This window comes from Chanodichthys erythropterus, chromosome 3 (assembly GCF_024489055.1).
Source record: "Chanodichthys erythropterus isolate Z2021 chromosome 3, ASM2448905v1, whole genome shotgun sequence".
NCBI lineage: Eukaryota > Metazoa > Chordata > Actinopteri > Cypriniformes > Xenocyprididae > Chanodichthys > Chanodichthys erythropterus.
Genome location: NC_090223.1, coordinates 17,868,570 through 17,885,114, shown reverse-complemented (window position 1 = coordinate 17,885,114; position 16,545 = coordinate 17,868,570). Strand labels below are relative to the sequence as shown.

Genomic DNA, 16,545 nt, shown 5'->3' with positions numbered 1-16,545 from the left:
AGAACGCGACACCATGCTTGATCACGTAATGGACGCCGCATCAAAGAACATTCACAAAATGGAGGCCACCATTACAACAACACCAGTCTATGTCCCAGCTGATCTCCATGAGCAACGTCACGTCTCCGCCGATCGCCCAGACTCACGTCACGTCTCCGCCGATCGCCCAGACTCACGTCACGTCTCCGCCGATCGCCCAGACTCACGTCACGTCTCCGCCGATCGCCCAGACTCACGTCACGTCTCCGCCGATCGCCCAGACTCACGTCACGTCTCCGCCGATCGCCCAGACTCACGTCACGTCTCCGCCGATCGCCCAGAGTCACGTCACGTCTCCGCCGATCGCCCAGAGTCACGTCACGTCTCCGCCGATCGCCCAGAGTCACGTCACGTCTCCGCCGATCGCCCAGAGTCACGTCACGTCTCCGCCGATCGCCCAGAGTCACGTCACGTCTCCGCCGATCGCCCAGAGTCACGTCACGTCTCCGCCGATCGCCCAGAGTCACGTCACGTCTCCGCCGATCGCCCAGAGTCACGTCACGTCTCCGCCGATCGCCCAGAGTCACGTCACGTCTCCGCCGATCGCCCAGAGTCACGTCACGTCTCCGCCGATCGCCCAGAGTCACGTCACGTCTCCGCCGATCGCCCAGAGTCACGTCACGTCTCCGCCGATCGCCCAGAGTCACGTCACGTCTCCGCCGATCGCCCAGAGTCACGTCACGTCTCCGCCGATCGCCCAGAGTCACGTCACGTCTCCGCCGATCGCCCAGAGTCACGTCACGTCTCCGCCGATCGCCCAGAGTCACGTCACGTCTCCGCCGATCGCCCAGAGTCACGTCACGTCTCCGCCGATCGCCCAGAGTCACGTCACGTCTCCGCCGATCGCCCAGAGTCACGTCACGTCTCCGCCGATCGCCCAGAGTCACGTCACGTCTCCGCCGATCGCCCAGAGTCACGTCACGTCTCCGCCGATCGCCCAGAGTCACGTCACGTCTCTGGATCTATCCAAGGGCGCAGAGGACTACGTTCCAGTGTGGCTGATCCTCCGCTGACTTCAGCACGAGTGGCTGGCATTCCCAAGCCTCTGCCGGCTGCTTCGCTCCCAAGCCCGGTGGCTGCTTCGCACCCAAGCCAGCCGGTCGCTACGCTCTCAGGCCCGCCGGCCGCTACGCTCTCAAGCCCGGTGGCCGCTTCGCTCTCAAGTTCGTCTATTGCAACGCTCTCAAGTTCGTCTATTGCAACGCTCTCAAGTTCGTCTATTGCAACGCTCTCAAGTTCGTCTATTGCAACGCTCTCAAGTTCGTCTATTGCAACGCTCTCAAGTTCGTCTATTGCAACGCTCTCAAGTTCGTCTATTGCAACGCTCTCAAGTTCGTCTATTGCAACGCTCTCAAGTTCGTCTATTGCAACGCTCTCAAGTTCGCCTATTGCAACGCTCTCAAGCTCACCAGTTGCCATGGACTCAAGCGCCCTGGACGCGATGGACAAGATGGCTGCTTTGCCAGTGCCTACGGGCAAGATGGCCGCCCCTTCGGTGCTCACGGAGGTAGGGGGCGTTCCAGCCATGGAGTCCACCCCAGAACCCGCTTCAGCCAGTGAGTCTGCTCCAGAAACCGCTCCAGTCGGTGAACCATCGCCTCATCCTCGGAAGAGGAGGAGGAGGAGGAAGAAGGCTCCTTCTGTTCTTCCCCCTCTTACGTCCAAGCGTCTTGTCCTGCCGGCGCCACCCGAGCTCCTCGGTCTGCCAGCACCACCCAAGCTCCTCGCTCTGCCGGCGCCACCTGTGCTCCTCGCTCTGCCGGCGCCACCTGTGCTTCTTGCCCTGCCGCCGCCACCTGTGCTTCTTGCCCTGCCGGCGCCACCTGTGCTTCTTGCCCTGCCGGCGCCATCCACGCTTCTAGCCCTGCCGGCGCCATCCACGCTTCCAGCCCTGCCGGCGCCACTCAAACTCCTTGCGCCGCAAACGCCACTCAGGAGTCTTGCCCTGACGGCTTCACCCACACGCCTGGCCCTGCCGCCGCCACCCGAACCCCTTGCCCACGAACCTGCGACGGGCCCCGCTGAAATCCCCAAGAACTTTTTGGGGGGGGGCAGTATACCTAGGGGTGGGGAGTTTGTGGGTGGGAACCCTGCACGGCCGCGGTCATCAGCGGTCCCTGAACTGCCGTGGCCGCCCTTGCCACCTGACCTGCCGTGGCCGCCCTTGCCACCTGACCTGCCGTGGCCGCTTGAGCCACCTGACCTGCCGTGGCCGCTTGAGCCACCTGACCTGCCGTGGCCGCCTGAGCCACCTGACCTGCCGTGGCCGCCTGAGCCACCTGACCTGCCGTGGCCGCCTGAGCCACCTGACCTGCCGTGGCCGCCTGAGCCACCTGACCTGCCGTGGCCGCCTGAGCCACCTGACCTGCCGTGGCCGCCTGAGCCACCTGACCTGCCGTGGCCGCCTGAGCCACCTGACCCGCCATGGTGGTCGAGTTCCTGGAACCTGCATTGGGGACCCTGTTCATGTCCGCATACCAGTCCCCAATGCACCCACCCCCCCTCCCTAGCTGTTCCATTTACGTCGCGAGGACGCGCCTTCACAATCACTCCACACTAATCACCACACCCAGCTGCAGCTCATTATCAGGACTATAAAGGACTTTCACTCACACCACCTCACCGCGAAGTCTTGATTTCCTTGTGTGTCATTTCTGAGCGTTTATTCCCTGTCTGTTCTGCCTGTTACCGTTTGGACTGTTACCCTGTTTATCCCTGTCTGCCGCCTGCCTCGACCTCTTGCTTGTATACCGACCTGTGAGTGATATCTGCCTGTCCTGATCATTGCCTGTTCCTTGACCACGATTCTGCCTGTTCCTTGCTGTTCCTGTTCGCTCCTGATTGACCCTGCCTGTACGACCACTCTCACTTGTAAATAAATGCTGCGCTTGGATCTCCTGCCTGAGTCTCCATTCGTAACAATTGTAGTTTTATCTAGAGTAATATTGTAACAAATGGCTATAACTTGCTTAGAGATTGCTACATTTAGACAAAATTTCATCTGAAAGTTTAAAACATCCAAATATAACTTTTTAAAAGAAAAAATCCAAACTTCAGGAGATTTTGTGTAAGTTTACAGTGAAAAACACCAGATTTTTTTTTTTTTTTTTTTAAATTCGATCCATTCTCAGACAAAATAAATGTAAAATTGGGACTTTAAATGATCTAAACTGAAACTTCAAGTTGTCCTGTTTAAAATGATATATGGCACTTGATGCTGACTGCTAGAATGGGTTAGAAAAGAATCAGTCAGGAGCCCCCAAAATGCTCTAGGTCTTTAAGGGTTAACTCTTTGACGTGTACGATCACACCGGTGTGATCAGTCTTGGCTGGTCCCTGGAGCGTACGATCACACTGGTGTGATTAGAACGTTCAGCGCATCACGTGATCAATTGCCAAATTCAAATGTGCTTGTCGGACACGCTCAACGCGTTTCATATCACAAATATACAGTGTTTTCAACCACATGATGTAAAACAAAACAACACATTTACACACTGATGTCTATAGAAGTGGCAATAACAATCCTTTCCATTATAATTAGACGACACGTTTTATTCATATAAGAAACACATTGTGCAAGTAACTTTGTTTACTCTATTCTTCCCCAGTTCACCGACTCACTTACTTTCATGTATTTCGGGAAAAGCGGATGAATTCACATGTAAATCCAACAGATCTCTGGCTGCTCCAACTTTGTGTTTGTAAAGCACATTTGTCATGGCCAGAGAAAATATGATCTTTTTCCTGTTTTTGTTGTTTCTCTTTCCTTCAATGATTCTACTTATTAGCATCAGGTGTCACCACTAACGGTCAACCATCACTTAATTAATCACTTAATAATCTCATTAACTTTAACACTGCTTCAGTGTTAGACCCTGTAGTGTGGACACATCACTGGTTGATCACTCTTGTGTCTGGTATAAAAATAGAGATTTTCAAATATAATTATAAAAACATGTCATATGTATCCATATACTAAAGTCCTAAAGATCAGATGTCCAATGGTTGATAATCATTAACATTTTAAATCACCTTCCAGCATTAAATAAGGCAGACAAACAATTAAAAACACGAGACAAGATGATTCAGGTGCAGAAACTCCACCCTCTTAGAACACTTACCAGGAAGCAATTGTCTTATTATTTCTCATTTCTCTTAGTGTCTTGACAAAAGTACAAAAGACTCAGTGGAGAACAAAGAAAAACTTTTTCAAGAAGGATTTTTGAGAAGTTTGTTTCTGAACAGATAACAGATCTTTGTGATCTTTTTGCAACCTCGTTCAGAAAGTGAATGTAAAGTCAGATTGCTGAAACGGTGAAAATGGATTCACTATCTGTCGATGATTTTTCTTGCCCCATGTGTTTTGACATCTTAAAGGATGCTGTTCTTCTATCATGTAATCACAGTTTCTGTAAAGAGTGTCTTCAACAGTTCTGGAGAACCAAGAATACCCAGGAGTGTCCTGTCTGCAGGAGAAGATCCTCAAGAGATGATCCTCCAAATAATCTTGTGTTAAAAAACTTGTGTGAGTCGTTCCTGAAGGAGAGAAATGAGAGGCGTTCATCAGGATCTGAGGAGATCTGCAGTTTACACAGTAAGAATCTCAAACTCTTCTGTCTGGAGGACAAACAGCCTGTGTGTTTAGTGTGCTTGACTTCAGAGAAACATGACAATCACACATTCAGACCCATCAGTGAAGTGGTTTCATCATATAAGGTAAGACAGATTTATATCTGGGGATAAAAAATTATATATGTTGTATATCATAAATATACAATTTTCTTTGCAACCGTTTTGGAATTATTATATTTTACATACACAATAATACATAAATCTCTGGTGTCTTATAGATTTGCTCTTTAAATTGCAGGAGGAGCTCAATACAGCACTGAAGTCCTTACAAGAGAAACTGAAACACAATGAAAACATTAAAGGAGAGTTTGAGAAAACATTTCAAAACATCATGGTGAGGATCAATTCTTTTGACATATTTGAAAATTTGATTAGAACATCTGATATGGGTTGTCTGACATAATTGCATGTTAACTGATTGGAATACAAACACACACACACACACACACACACACACACACACACACACACACACAGGTTTGTTTTTTTTTGTGAATTGTGGGGACATTCCATAGGCGTAATGGTTTTTATGCTGTACAAACAGTAGTTTCTCTTCCCCCTACACTACCCCTACCCCTAAACCTAACCATCACAGGAAACTGCACACTTTTACTTTCTCACAAACACTCATTCTGTTTGATTTATAAGCCTTTTTATCACCCTCTTCTTGTAATACCTATGTCATGCCCATGTCATTATACAAATTTGTGTCCTGATATGTCACAAAAATGCACACACACACACACACACACACAGAAGCTGGAAGAGATGAACAGACACATCTCAGCTCTTTCACACACAATCAGAGACATGGAGGAGATGATGAAAGACAATGACATCTGCTTTCTGAAGGTCTGATTTCACATCATTGATTGATTGATTGATTGATGGTTGATTGAGTTCTTGATGATTAATGGTGTGTTTGTTTTGCAGAAGTTTCCAGTCTTAATGGAAAGGTGAGTTATCTGCTGGTGTCTCTGGTCTCTCTGCTTCTGATCCAAAGCCACTGCAGTTCTGACTCCTGAATGTTCTTCCAGAGTCCAGATCTCACAGCCGGATCCACAGATGGCTTCTGGAGCTTTGATTGATGTGTCACGTTACTTGGGCAACCTGCAGTTCAGAGTCTGGAAGAAGATGCAGGACATCGTCCAAAACAGTGAGTCTGGAGAAGATCTGTCTGTCCTTGACCCTCTGAATGATCCCCTTTCCAACGATGAGGAGGAGCACCTTCAAGAATGTATGTGAATGTCACTGTTGAACCCTCACATGTGAGCTGATGTCTGCCCTGTCACACTAACCTTGCCTTTGAACTTTGACCTCTGCAGTGCAGCACCAAGACAACAGTGTATCATCAGCCACCTCTCAGCAGGGCAGCTATGAGGCCATCCGCCTCAGAATCTTCCATAAACTGGTGATCCAGTACGCAAGTCAGGGCCAGTATGACATAGCCGTGCCGCTCTGCAAACAGGCTTTGGAGGATCTGGAGAAAACCTCTGGACATGACCACCCAGATGTGGCCACCATGCTCAACATACTGGCGCTCATATACAGGTGAGAGAAAAGCCCTGCTTCACTGGGTGAGGATGAGCATGGGTTTGTCGTGTAATGAAGAAATGCAACTTTCTTTTCTTTTTTTTTATTGAATATTAACAAATATAAAAAATATAAAAACTGAATATAAAAAAAAATCTTTTTTTATTGAATATTAACAAGAACAAAACATAGTTTACAAACAAGAGAACATATAACCATACATGTAAGAGGTAAAACAAAAAGCAAAAAAGAGAAAATGAGAGGAAGAGAAATAAAAGTAAAAAAGGGCATTTTACATGAAAAAATTTTATCTATTAAACAACTGCATCGTTTTTATTGCTTTCAAGTTTTTGCTTTTGGATATTGTCTCTAAATATATTTTAATATCTATTTTAAATTCTTCAAAATTGGGCATTTTTTCATTCAATTTGACTTTATGAATATAGTAACGGGCATTTATAATAGTTAAATCAAATATAAACAGAATACTTTTATCACCATCAAATGAAAAAAAACATTTTAGCATAACATCAATTTCTTCTAAGTTAACAAGTGTCATAGCTTTTCTTTGTAAGTAAATACTGAGTTCTTTCCAAAACATTTGGGTCTTGGGACACTCCCAAAATAAATTATTAATAGTCTCTTTTTACAAAAAACACAAATCTTCCATATTCACTATAAAACGCTGTACCACATGTGACTTAACTGGGTAAACTTCTTTCACTTGATTTGTGATGCAATATTTATGAGGTGTCATCCAATCCAATCTCTCTCTGTTTGTCTGTCTCAGGGATCAGAATAAATATGAAGAAGCTGTTCACTTGCTGAATGATGCTCTCTCCATCAGAGAGAAGACACTTGGGAAAGACCATCCTGCAGTAAGTGAAATAAATCTTGATTTCAGCATTTCATGTGAAATTATTTACTGTCATTTGTGTGTAGGAAATGGCAACAAAGGAGATGCTAGAAAGAATATTTTTGTTATAAAGGTATATATATACAAATTTATAAAGACTTTAAAAGCACATTATGTAGGTTTTGCTGCTAGAGGTCACTTTTCAAAACAATAACAAAGGCATAGCTTGATGGGTGCTTCTCATTTCTAATTTGTGCATCCTTGTTTCCTTTCCTCACTTTCTTTCCTTGTGTCTTCAGAGTATTAGTCTTAGAGCCTGGGACATTTTACGTTGCTGCTTTAATTTTGCTTATATGCCACAGTCAGCCACTGCCGCTTCTATCATTTTGTTGTTTATGTTACGATTAAAGTTACGTTTAACCTCTGAGCTCCTTCTTCCCCGAACAGGGAAGATCATATTCTTCCCTGAACTTTGTGGCAGTTACTTTTGATGACCTAAATTCTCATTATTTTATTTCATTCCAATAAAATAGCTGCAAGTGCTGAATTACTGCTCATGCAGGTCACTTTTTCCTGATGAATTAAAATTGTGAGGTAACGCAGTGCTGTTTTTCTTATGATCAAAACCGTCATAGTAAAAATATGTTTGCATGTGTTGAAAGTTGTTAATGTTACTCTGTGCGTTCGCTCGGTGGCTGGTATGAGACACTTGTTGCACACAGCAGTAAGCTAGATTGATATTACAATATTATATTAATAAAAGCTGGATGACTTGTGCTGCTAAATGGCATGCAGTTAATTTTAAATATATATAGTATTGTGGAGAAAATGCTGTATTACTGTTTCTACAAATAAAGATTTTTCGGTCCCACTTTATATTAAGTGGCCTTAACTACTATGTACTTACATCAAAAAATAAGTACAATGTACTTATTGGGTTCATATTGAATTGCAAAACACTTTTTCAGCTATTGAGGTGGGGTACGGGTAAGGTTAGGGAAAGCTTTGGTGGTATGGGTAGGTTTAAGGGTGGGGTAAGGTGTAAGGGATGGGTCAACAGTGTAATTATAAATGTAATTACATAAATTAATTACAGATGTAATTACATGCAGGTGTTTTTAAAATATAAGCACAATTTAAAAACATGTATGTACACAAAGTGCATTGTATCAAATGATTAATTGAAATGTAAGTACATATTAGTTAAGGCCACTTAATATAAAGTGGGTCCGATTTTTCTGATAATGCTATGTTGTTAATCACTTGACAAAATAGCATTGTCTCTGAGGCATATGATACAAACATGTTACTCACAGTAAATCAAGAAAACAATAAGACTAACCATGTTGAACTATATAACAATGATTAGTTTAGTGTTACCAGCTTTGCTTTGGTATTTAATAAATGCATATAATGGTAATTAAATGTTTTTGAGCTGTGTTAAAGGCAATTAGATTAAGACAATTAAAATATCCAAAATCCACTAAAATAATGTTATATTTTGTTGTCTTGTGTACTTTTACATTATCCCAAATGCTTCCATCTATGTTTAAATTCAGAGAAACAGCAATTTTAACCAGTGTAACGGCCCGTGTCATTGTGTCGCCTTTCAATTATGTCATATTTGTGCTGGCCTCGTTTTATTAGACAGGTGAGCAACCTTTTGGTGAAAATTCTTTCAAAAGCATCTCAGATGTATCAGCGTTTAATTAAGTAGATTAGATGAAATTTAATCATTTAATCAATTTAACCTCCTCTGCTGCTCCCCTTGAATCTGGACTCCCTCAGGGCTCCATTTTGGCACCATCGCTCTTTTCTCTCTATTTGCTTTCTTTAGGTTATCTGGGTAATCTATCTGCTTTAAATTTAAACTGTGTACATAATCTTGGAGTTTTCTTAGATAGCCGGCTAACATTAGAAAAACATGTATCCACTGTTGTTGCTTCGAGCTTTTTTCAGCTTTGCTTACTTTTTGAAATAAAGCATTTTTTGGTAACACTTTACATTAAGGTTCCCTTTGTAAAGGGTTTATAAAGGTGTTTGTTAATGAGTAATAAGTCATTTACAAATGCATTATAAATCATTAGTAATGCAGTTATAACTGCATGAATAAAAAGGGCGACTTTAATGCAATACCTGCCAAAAAGTGAGCCGTTTTTAACTCACGTTATAAATGAATGTATTTATTAACACTTATCCTGGTTTATTTTATGATGCAGCAAAAATTGACTATCATAATTAGACTGAAGGGTGTTGTATTTGTGCTTTTCTTATTAATATCTCATGACTGCCACTTTCTTACTATGTTGCTTACCAGAGGTTTCTGTCTTATATGATACTCTCCAAAAAGGTCATGATGCCTATCCACAGCAGTGTATAAAAACTGATTTGTGGAATAGCTTGCCTGGCCATCTTAGAGCAGCTCCTTTCTTATCAGTTTATAAATCTCTTCTTAAAACTTGTTTGTTTTATTTAGCCTTTAATATTTGTTAGGGCCCAAGCCAATGGAATGGTGAAATGAAAATTTGCACACACATTGGAATCTGCGGCCGCAGAGGCTGGTGCGTGGCAGGGGGCTCGACAGCGCCCCCTTGAACAAAGTCCGAAAACTTGGTCAATTTATTAAACACACTTGCACGTATTAGTATGAAACTCGGTATATAGACCTCAACAGGAAGTCAGCTATTTTGGTTTGAATGTTAATTTTTTGATTCTGAAAAAAACAGGCTATGAATTTTATACTACTACTCCTACAGGGTTTATACAATTTACACCAAACTTTTTTAACTTAGTGCTAACACATTGAAGTTGTTAAATTGCAACAACAGATGTTGGATATCTCAAACGGTTTGGCCGTGGCGAGGCAACGAATTTATGGCAAGAAAAGGGAAACAAAGTGTTATAACTTCTGCATACATTAATTGATTTTGATGAATCTTCGGCTGTGTGTTCGTTGTTCAAGGCTGATCACATGGATGTGACTATTATGAATCAAAGTTATAGCGCCACCAACTGGGAGCAGGAAATGTGTTACTTTCAGCATGCTTTGAGATCACCGTCATATTTTTACCCGATTTGCTTCAAACTTCATTTGAATAATATCAAAACATGACAGATGTAGACCTTTGAAAAAAATCGTGATCTCAAACACAGTTACCTTGGCAATGCATCAAACTTTAATATTCATTTTGGATGCTTTTGAGACTCTTAGCATGCTTCAAATTGTTTGAAACTCCACACACACACACACATCAGGATTGTTATCCAGTAGACATGGGCAAAGCCTTAGAAACAGGCAGGGAAGAGGGGCTCTATAGCGCCACCTTATAGTGCAGTAAATGTGGTGTGAATTTGACATAGTCCTTTGATGTTTAACCATTTTAAATGCCTATTGCCCACTGTGCACAGTTGCCCTGAAGCCACCGGGGTGACGGTGCCACCAGCTTGGGCCCGCCATCGCTGCTCGCAGCTATATTTAATTATTGCTTTTGTTATGTTTAATTATTATTTTTTATCATTATTATTGTTGTTTTTGTTTATTTCACTCATGTACAGCACTTTGGTCAGTAAACCATCAGATTTCTTAAAAAATATCTTAATTTGTGTAAGGTCTTACGGGTGTGGAATGACATGAGGGTGAGTAATTAATGACAGAATTTTCATTTTTGGGTGAACTAACCCTTTAATTAGTATTTAATTTAGGTATTAATACATGATTATACATGTACTGTCATTGTAAAGTGACTGTATCTCATCAGGATTGTGTGTCTTTGTTTTTCAGGTGGCAGCAACTCTCAATAATCTGGTTGTGCTATATGGGAAACGAGGCAAGCATAAGGATGCCGAACCACTGTGTAAACAAGCCCTGGACATTCGAGAGAAGGTCAGTGAAATTCTTGTCACCACATCATCCCTCCTTAAAACTGCAGGTTCATCCACCCATAAACGTCATATTGAGCCTTCAGTATTCATGAGAAATGTTACACTGAACACCAGCAGAGGGTGTTCAGTGTAAAATCAGAAACAATTCCTCAAAATTCATTGTGCCATGAAACACTTAATAACTTAAAGAAGCAAGTCAATAATAAGCACAAAAAGACTATGCTATTTCATTTAATGATTTTAAATAGCACTTATGTTTCTGGTCACCAGTTCAATAACACAATTATGTTTTGTTGTTTGTAATTAAACTCTGACTGGTTGAGCCAGACAAACCCGCAAATGAAGCCTAGTGTAAGAACAGTGGATTCAGCTTTTCACTTAGAATGAATAGCCTCAAATTGTATAAAATACAGTAATGATACAATTATACAAGAAAATCAAATAAGTATTAATAATTATTAGGACCTTGACATGAAGCAGAAATATTGACGTAAGTGAGAAAAATTTAACATGTCAGAAGAAAGAGAGCGCAGAGTGATGCAAGAAACAGGAAACTAGGCAATTAGCACTCAATTATACAGTTTACAGTCATTATACACAGACCACATGAATGAAGGACACTATTGACCTGTCTGTCTCTCTGTCTTTATTACAGGTGTTGGGGAAGGATCATCCTGATGTGGCGAAGCAGTTGAATAATCTGGCACTGTTGTGTCTGAATCAGGGCAAGTACGAGGAGGGCGAGCATTATTACCGCAGAGCTCTGAAGATCTATGAATGCAAACTCAGTCCAGATGACCACAACGTGGTCAAAACCAAGAACAACCTGGTTAGTTTGTCAAACCGCTTTTAGGTTCTGTAGACCACATTTAACAAAACACTTGATAAGTGTCCCTCTCAATTAATTAACCCTCATTATGTAAAACCATATAAAAGAGGAATATATCATTATTTACACTAAAACTTGTCTTGTTTCTGTGGTGTTGAACTCTCAGTTGTGACGAATTATGGGTTCTTAAACTCAAGACTGTAGTTCTTTATTCTATATTTGTTCTTTTATCAGCCATTGGTTGTTCTCCACCCTCATGCACAACGAGATCTTCGTACCTGTCGAATCATCAGCCATAATCACATTTATTCCATTCAGTCTTCATAACATGACAGCAGTGAAATAGTCCTCTATTCTTTGCAGGCATCCTGTTTTCTGAAACAAGACAAAAAAAAAGAAGCCGAGATTCTTTACAAAGAGATTCTGACCTCTGCTCATGAGAAGGAGTTTGGATTAGTAAATGGTGAGCTTTATTTTTTTGTTTGTTTAATATTTGTGCCATTTTGCCTTTATTTGATCGATCAGTAAAGTAGAAACAGGAGTACGGCCCACACAATGTTGAGAAGGTGTGTGAAGGGGCTTTCTTTAATAAAATCTTTTAAATCAAGCTAAGATGTGAAGACTACAAGCATTATAAGATGTGGATGTTTGCAATGTTATTTGCTTATGTTACATTTACATTCCTTTTGAAAGATGGCCCAATCATGTGGCTTTGATGGGTAATGATGTTACTTGTGTGTCTGTTTCCAGCTGAAAACAAACCCATCTGGATGCATGCTGAAGAAAGAGAAGAGGTGAGCAAGGTGTGTGTTGTGGATGAAATTAGTGTTTGTGTTTCTCTGCGACTGCTGTCATTCAAACTGTCTTTCTGCTGATATTCAGGAGAAACACAGAGGCAACACAGCGTATGAAGAATATGGAAGCTGGGACAAAGCCAGAAAAGTCAACAGGTACCACATCACAAACCTTGTTCCTCATTCCTTAGTAATTTTTTGTTGTCATAAACCAGACAGACACATCTAGTAATGATCACAAATCACCAGATAAGACATTGCCACAGAGTCCCGAATTGCCATGTTTTTAACCAGACATGAATGGGTCAAAATGTCATGACACCGCCAAATCTAAATAAATAAAACAAGAAATATTATCCTGGAGAAAGAAAATTAAGCCTATTAATTTTTCCCCCCTGAGATTTGTTTAATTTTTTTTTTTTCATAAGTTGTTCTCTTGTTTTCATATCCCTCCTCACTGGATGTGTTATTTTGTCTGCAGTCCGGCCATAAATGCGACGCTGAGGAATCTAGCCGCTCTGTACCGCAAACAGGGCAAGATGAAGGCCGCAGACATGCTGGAAGAATGTGCCAAAAGATCCCACAAACAGGTACAGAACAAACCTCACTTGTCATTTGTCTGTCTGTCAGTTCTCTCATGCCTTTTCCTGCTGCTTATTGTTTGGAGATGTTTTTGCAGCTCATTAGTGATGTTGATGCATCGTTCCGGCCTCATTCAGTGCAGCATTAATAAAGCTCAACCCATTTCATTAGCATTATCATCTCTTAGTTTACACTGATCATATCACACAAGATGCTTTTATTTATTTATTTTAGTATGTTTTGATCTTTATTTGTGTATGTTTGCATGTGTCAGGGTCTCACAAGAATACGCCCAGATCAGTTTTTAACCCAAAATCCAAAAAAGAAATGAGAACTTAGGCTTATGTTTTGAATAATAGTAACAATAATAATACTACTACTAATAATAAAAGCTGGTTTTAGGCCCATTAAACTGTTAGCTTTTATTAGTTTTATCAGCATTAATTAAAGGCAGTACAGCAGATCCTGCCATAAAATATGAAAACCTTACAATTATATTTTTATTCACATTACAATGATGATCTAGCTCTGCCCATCAATGTCTGGTTGGGCCACTAAAGTTTTAAAAAAGACACACAGAATTCAACATCTTCAGTGGCGCAGCAGTAGCGAGTATGGCTCACAGACCTGGCTTTTAACATGATCGCGCTTGCATTTATTTTCAGTAAAAATAAAAGTAATGTTCTAAAAGTGGAAATAAACTGCAAAGAAGTGTTTAATAATATAAAAAGTGTTTATCGGGCAGGCGTAAATATAATCAGTTACACTCTATGATATTATTGCATCCTGTAAAAAAATACTGATGTGCAAATAGTATCTGCCAATATAAAGTATAGGTAGCATCTAATTACTACACTTATTGCAAAGAACTGATACTTTTTACATGGTGTAAATAGAATCTATCGCTTATTTCACCTAGTGTAAATAGAATATCACTATAAAATGCTGCTTTAGTCACTTAGTGTAAATAGCATCTATTGCTAAGAAAATATGCTAGCCGCTGCCTTAAAATTATGTCAGTGTTCTTTAAAATAGGCTTCATTTTCATTATGACAAATTCTCTTGTTTTGTGCTTATTTTGTGTTGAAATATGAGATGATCTAGACTGGTTTAGTAAGGGTTCTCTCTGAAATCATTTAAACATGTAAATTGCAGTTTTTGTCATGGCCGATGAGGCAAACACATTTTTTAAGTGTTTCTGAATGATTCTGGTTCGGAAAAGTGTTACACTGGACTCTTGATCAGATACAGAAACCTTTAACAAAACACAGTGTTTGTGCATCAGGCAATGAAAAGCTTTAATGATGAGTCACAGAAGCTGATTTCACTGTATTATATAACAAACTGAATGTAATTTTATTTCAGTTTAGGTCCCATGAATGCAAATAACAATGCTGGTCCATTGTTTCCTCTCACACTTTCAGCTCACATTCATTTGTTGTTTTGTGTGTCTCTCTCTTTATGTTTTTTCTTATATTCAGAGTCTGAGCAGCTGACGTCTGAAAGAGATTTGAGTTCCAGTAATGTGGATCTGTACAATTGCAGTTAAAATCCACACCAAACTGCTCCACTGTCAACCAACCTTCTAATGCAGATCAAACTACATGCATGATCAAATCAGTCAGCTTATTGCTTTAATATCTCTATTAATATCGGCTATGTCCTGCTGTATTGCTGTATTGCTCTGACTTCCTTGTTGATTTAAATTAACTCCAGTTTTCAAGTGATCACTGCATTTAGACTGCAAATCTGATTTAGAATTGTTAGATTTTACTGTATTTGGCTGAGCAGTCTTTTGGGGTGGCTCGCCAATGTATTAGATTTCTCTAATACTGTACATAAAATAAGTAAGCTTTACCAGAGTTCTTGTGGGAAGAAGAATTTATTGAAGGTAGTAGTGTAGCACAGTTCTTCAGCATTGATGTCAGTGTGTCGGTGTGTGACACACTGACATCGATACAATATTGTGAGGTATCAGTGTGTGATACGTCACAATATTGTAAATCTTTGTGTTTTAAATCAAAAAGCGGGGCCAATGGATATTACACAAGAAGCAACATGCAAGCTTTGCACAAGAGTTATGTCGGTGAAAGCTTAACCTCGGTCGGTAGGCTATAACGCTGATAACGGTATATCCATTATTTTTCTTGTAGCCCGTATATAGTGAAACAAATTAGAATAATAGTATTTCGTGTTAGGTTATTTTCAGTGCTTGAAGTAGCTCTTAATTTTCATTGATGACTGCAGTCAGTGTTAGGAAATATTATAGACTATTAATAATTGTAATTATAGGCCTATAATTCATTGTATAATAGACTTAAAAAAAATGTTTAAAACATTTTCAAAGATGAGCTAATATCCTAATCTTTTATTATCCTCGGAGCACGTCAGTTATGTGATGCACTATGAAATTATTGCGGGGCAAGTTCATTAATATTAATTTAATAATAAAAGTAGCCTAATCTAATAGTAATAATAATAGACTAGAAGAATATAACAGGCTTACAATAATTGGAAATGCCAAATCGTCTTAATATTGCCAATATTTGATGCTTTTGACAATATCTCTGGCTATCGTCTATACATGATCATTGTCTGTTGAGGCAACCCGGGTTATCGTGAGTTTATTTGGCTTTACTCTGCATGTTACATGTAAATTAAAATATGTAATGTCATAATTATAATGTTTTGAGAGTTTACTTATAATTGTTGCATTAGGCTATGAATTAATAAACATTTAAAAGAACTATGTAATGTCTTTTTATTTACAGTAGCATGAACCACGAGTAGTTGAGTAACTCTAGTATTATTTTGATAAGATATCAACTAGCAGAAATCAGTAGTCGTGCAACCCCTAGTATGGGCCATTTGGTTCACACCTTTACAAACACAAGAGTTGATTGCATCTGAGGCACAGTCACAATGTAAATGCATCTAACTAAAGATAAAGAAAATACACATAATCTTTCAGAATCTAATAAAGATTTTGGTTGTGATTTAATTTAGATATTTGATTATTCTTGTATTCTAGTTCAAATATCTGTTCATTAGGGACCCAATGTTGCAGAGTATCATGCCAGCCACAAAATCGCCAGTCTGAACTGAAGTCAAATCAAGACCACCTACATTTCTATAGTGCTTTATACAAAACAAATTGTTTCAAAGCAGCTTCACAATAATAAACAGGAAAGTAACAGAATCAATAATGCAAACATCATCAAATATAAGACACAATCAAATTCTGCTGTAAATCAGCTTTAAAAAGATAATAGTTATTATTGTGAATTTACTTTCGATTATCCAAAGACGCCAAGTAAAATAGGGACTGGTACTCGTCACAGCTGATGTTGTGATTTTTGGGTCACACTTCACTGTGTGTTTATGAATACACCAGA

At 40.3% G+C, this 16,545-nt stretch overlaps 1 protein-coding gene across 3 annotated transcripts; it reads left to right on the top strand.

Moving 5' to 3' along the window:
- Nucleotides 1–4,139: 4,139 nt before the first annotated feature.
- Nucleotides 4,140–16,395, top strand: LOC137017211 (kinesin light chain-like). Of its 3 annotated transcripts, none has more exons than XM_067381217.1 (14): nucleotides 4,140–4,758; nucleotides 4,913–5,008; nucleotides 5,431–5,526; nucleotides 5,608–5,630; nucleotides 5,712–5,911; nucleotides 6,000–6,225; nucleotides 6,998–7,085; nucleotides 10,845–10,946; nucleotides 11,601–11,774; nucleotides 12,138–12,237; nucleotides 12,525–12,568; nucleotides 12,657–12,724; nucleotides 13,050–13,158; nucleotides 14,632–16,395. In XM_067381217.1, exons 1-14 carry the CDS (start codon nucleotides 4,363–4,365, stop codon nucleotides 14,644–14,646), a joined length of 1,737 nt encoding a protein of 578 aa, XP_067237318.1. In that variant the 5' UTR covers nucleotides 4,140–4,362; the 3' UTR covers nucleotides 14,647–16,395. The 3 variants fall into 3 exon arrangements, with proteins under 3 accessions (XP_067237318.1, XP_067237317.1, XP_067237319.1); XM_067381216.1 differs by having other exon boundaries at nucleotides 12,525–12,577; XM_067381218.1 differs by lacking the exon at nucleotides 5,431–5,526 and having other exon boundaries at nucleotides 12,525–12,577.
- The last annotated feature ends 150 nt before the right edge of the window (nucleotides 16,396–16,545 follow it).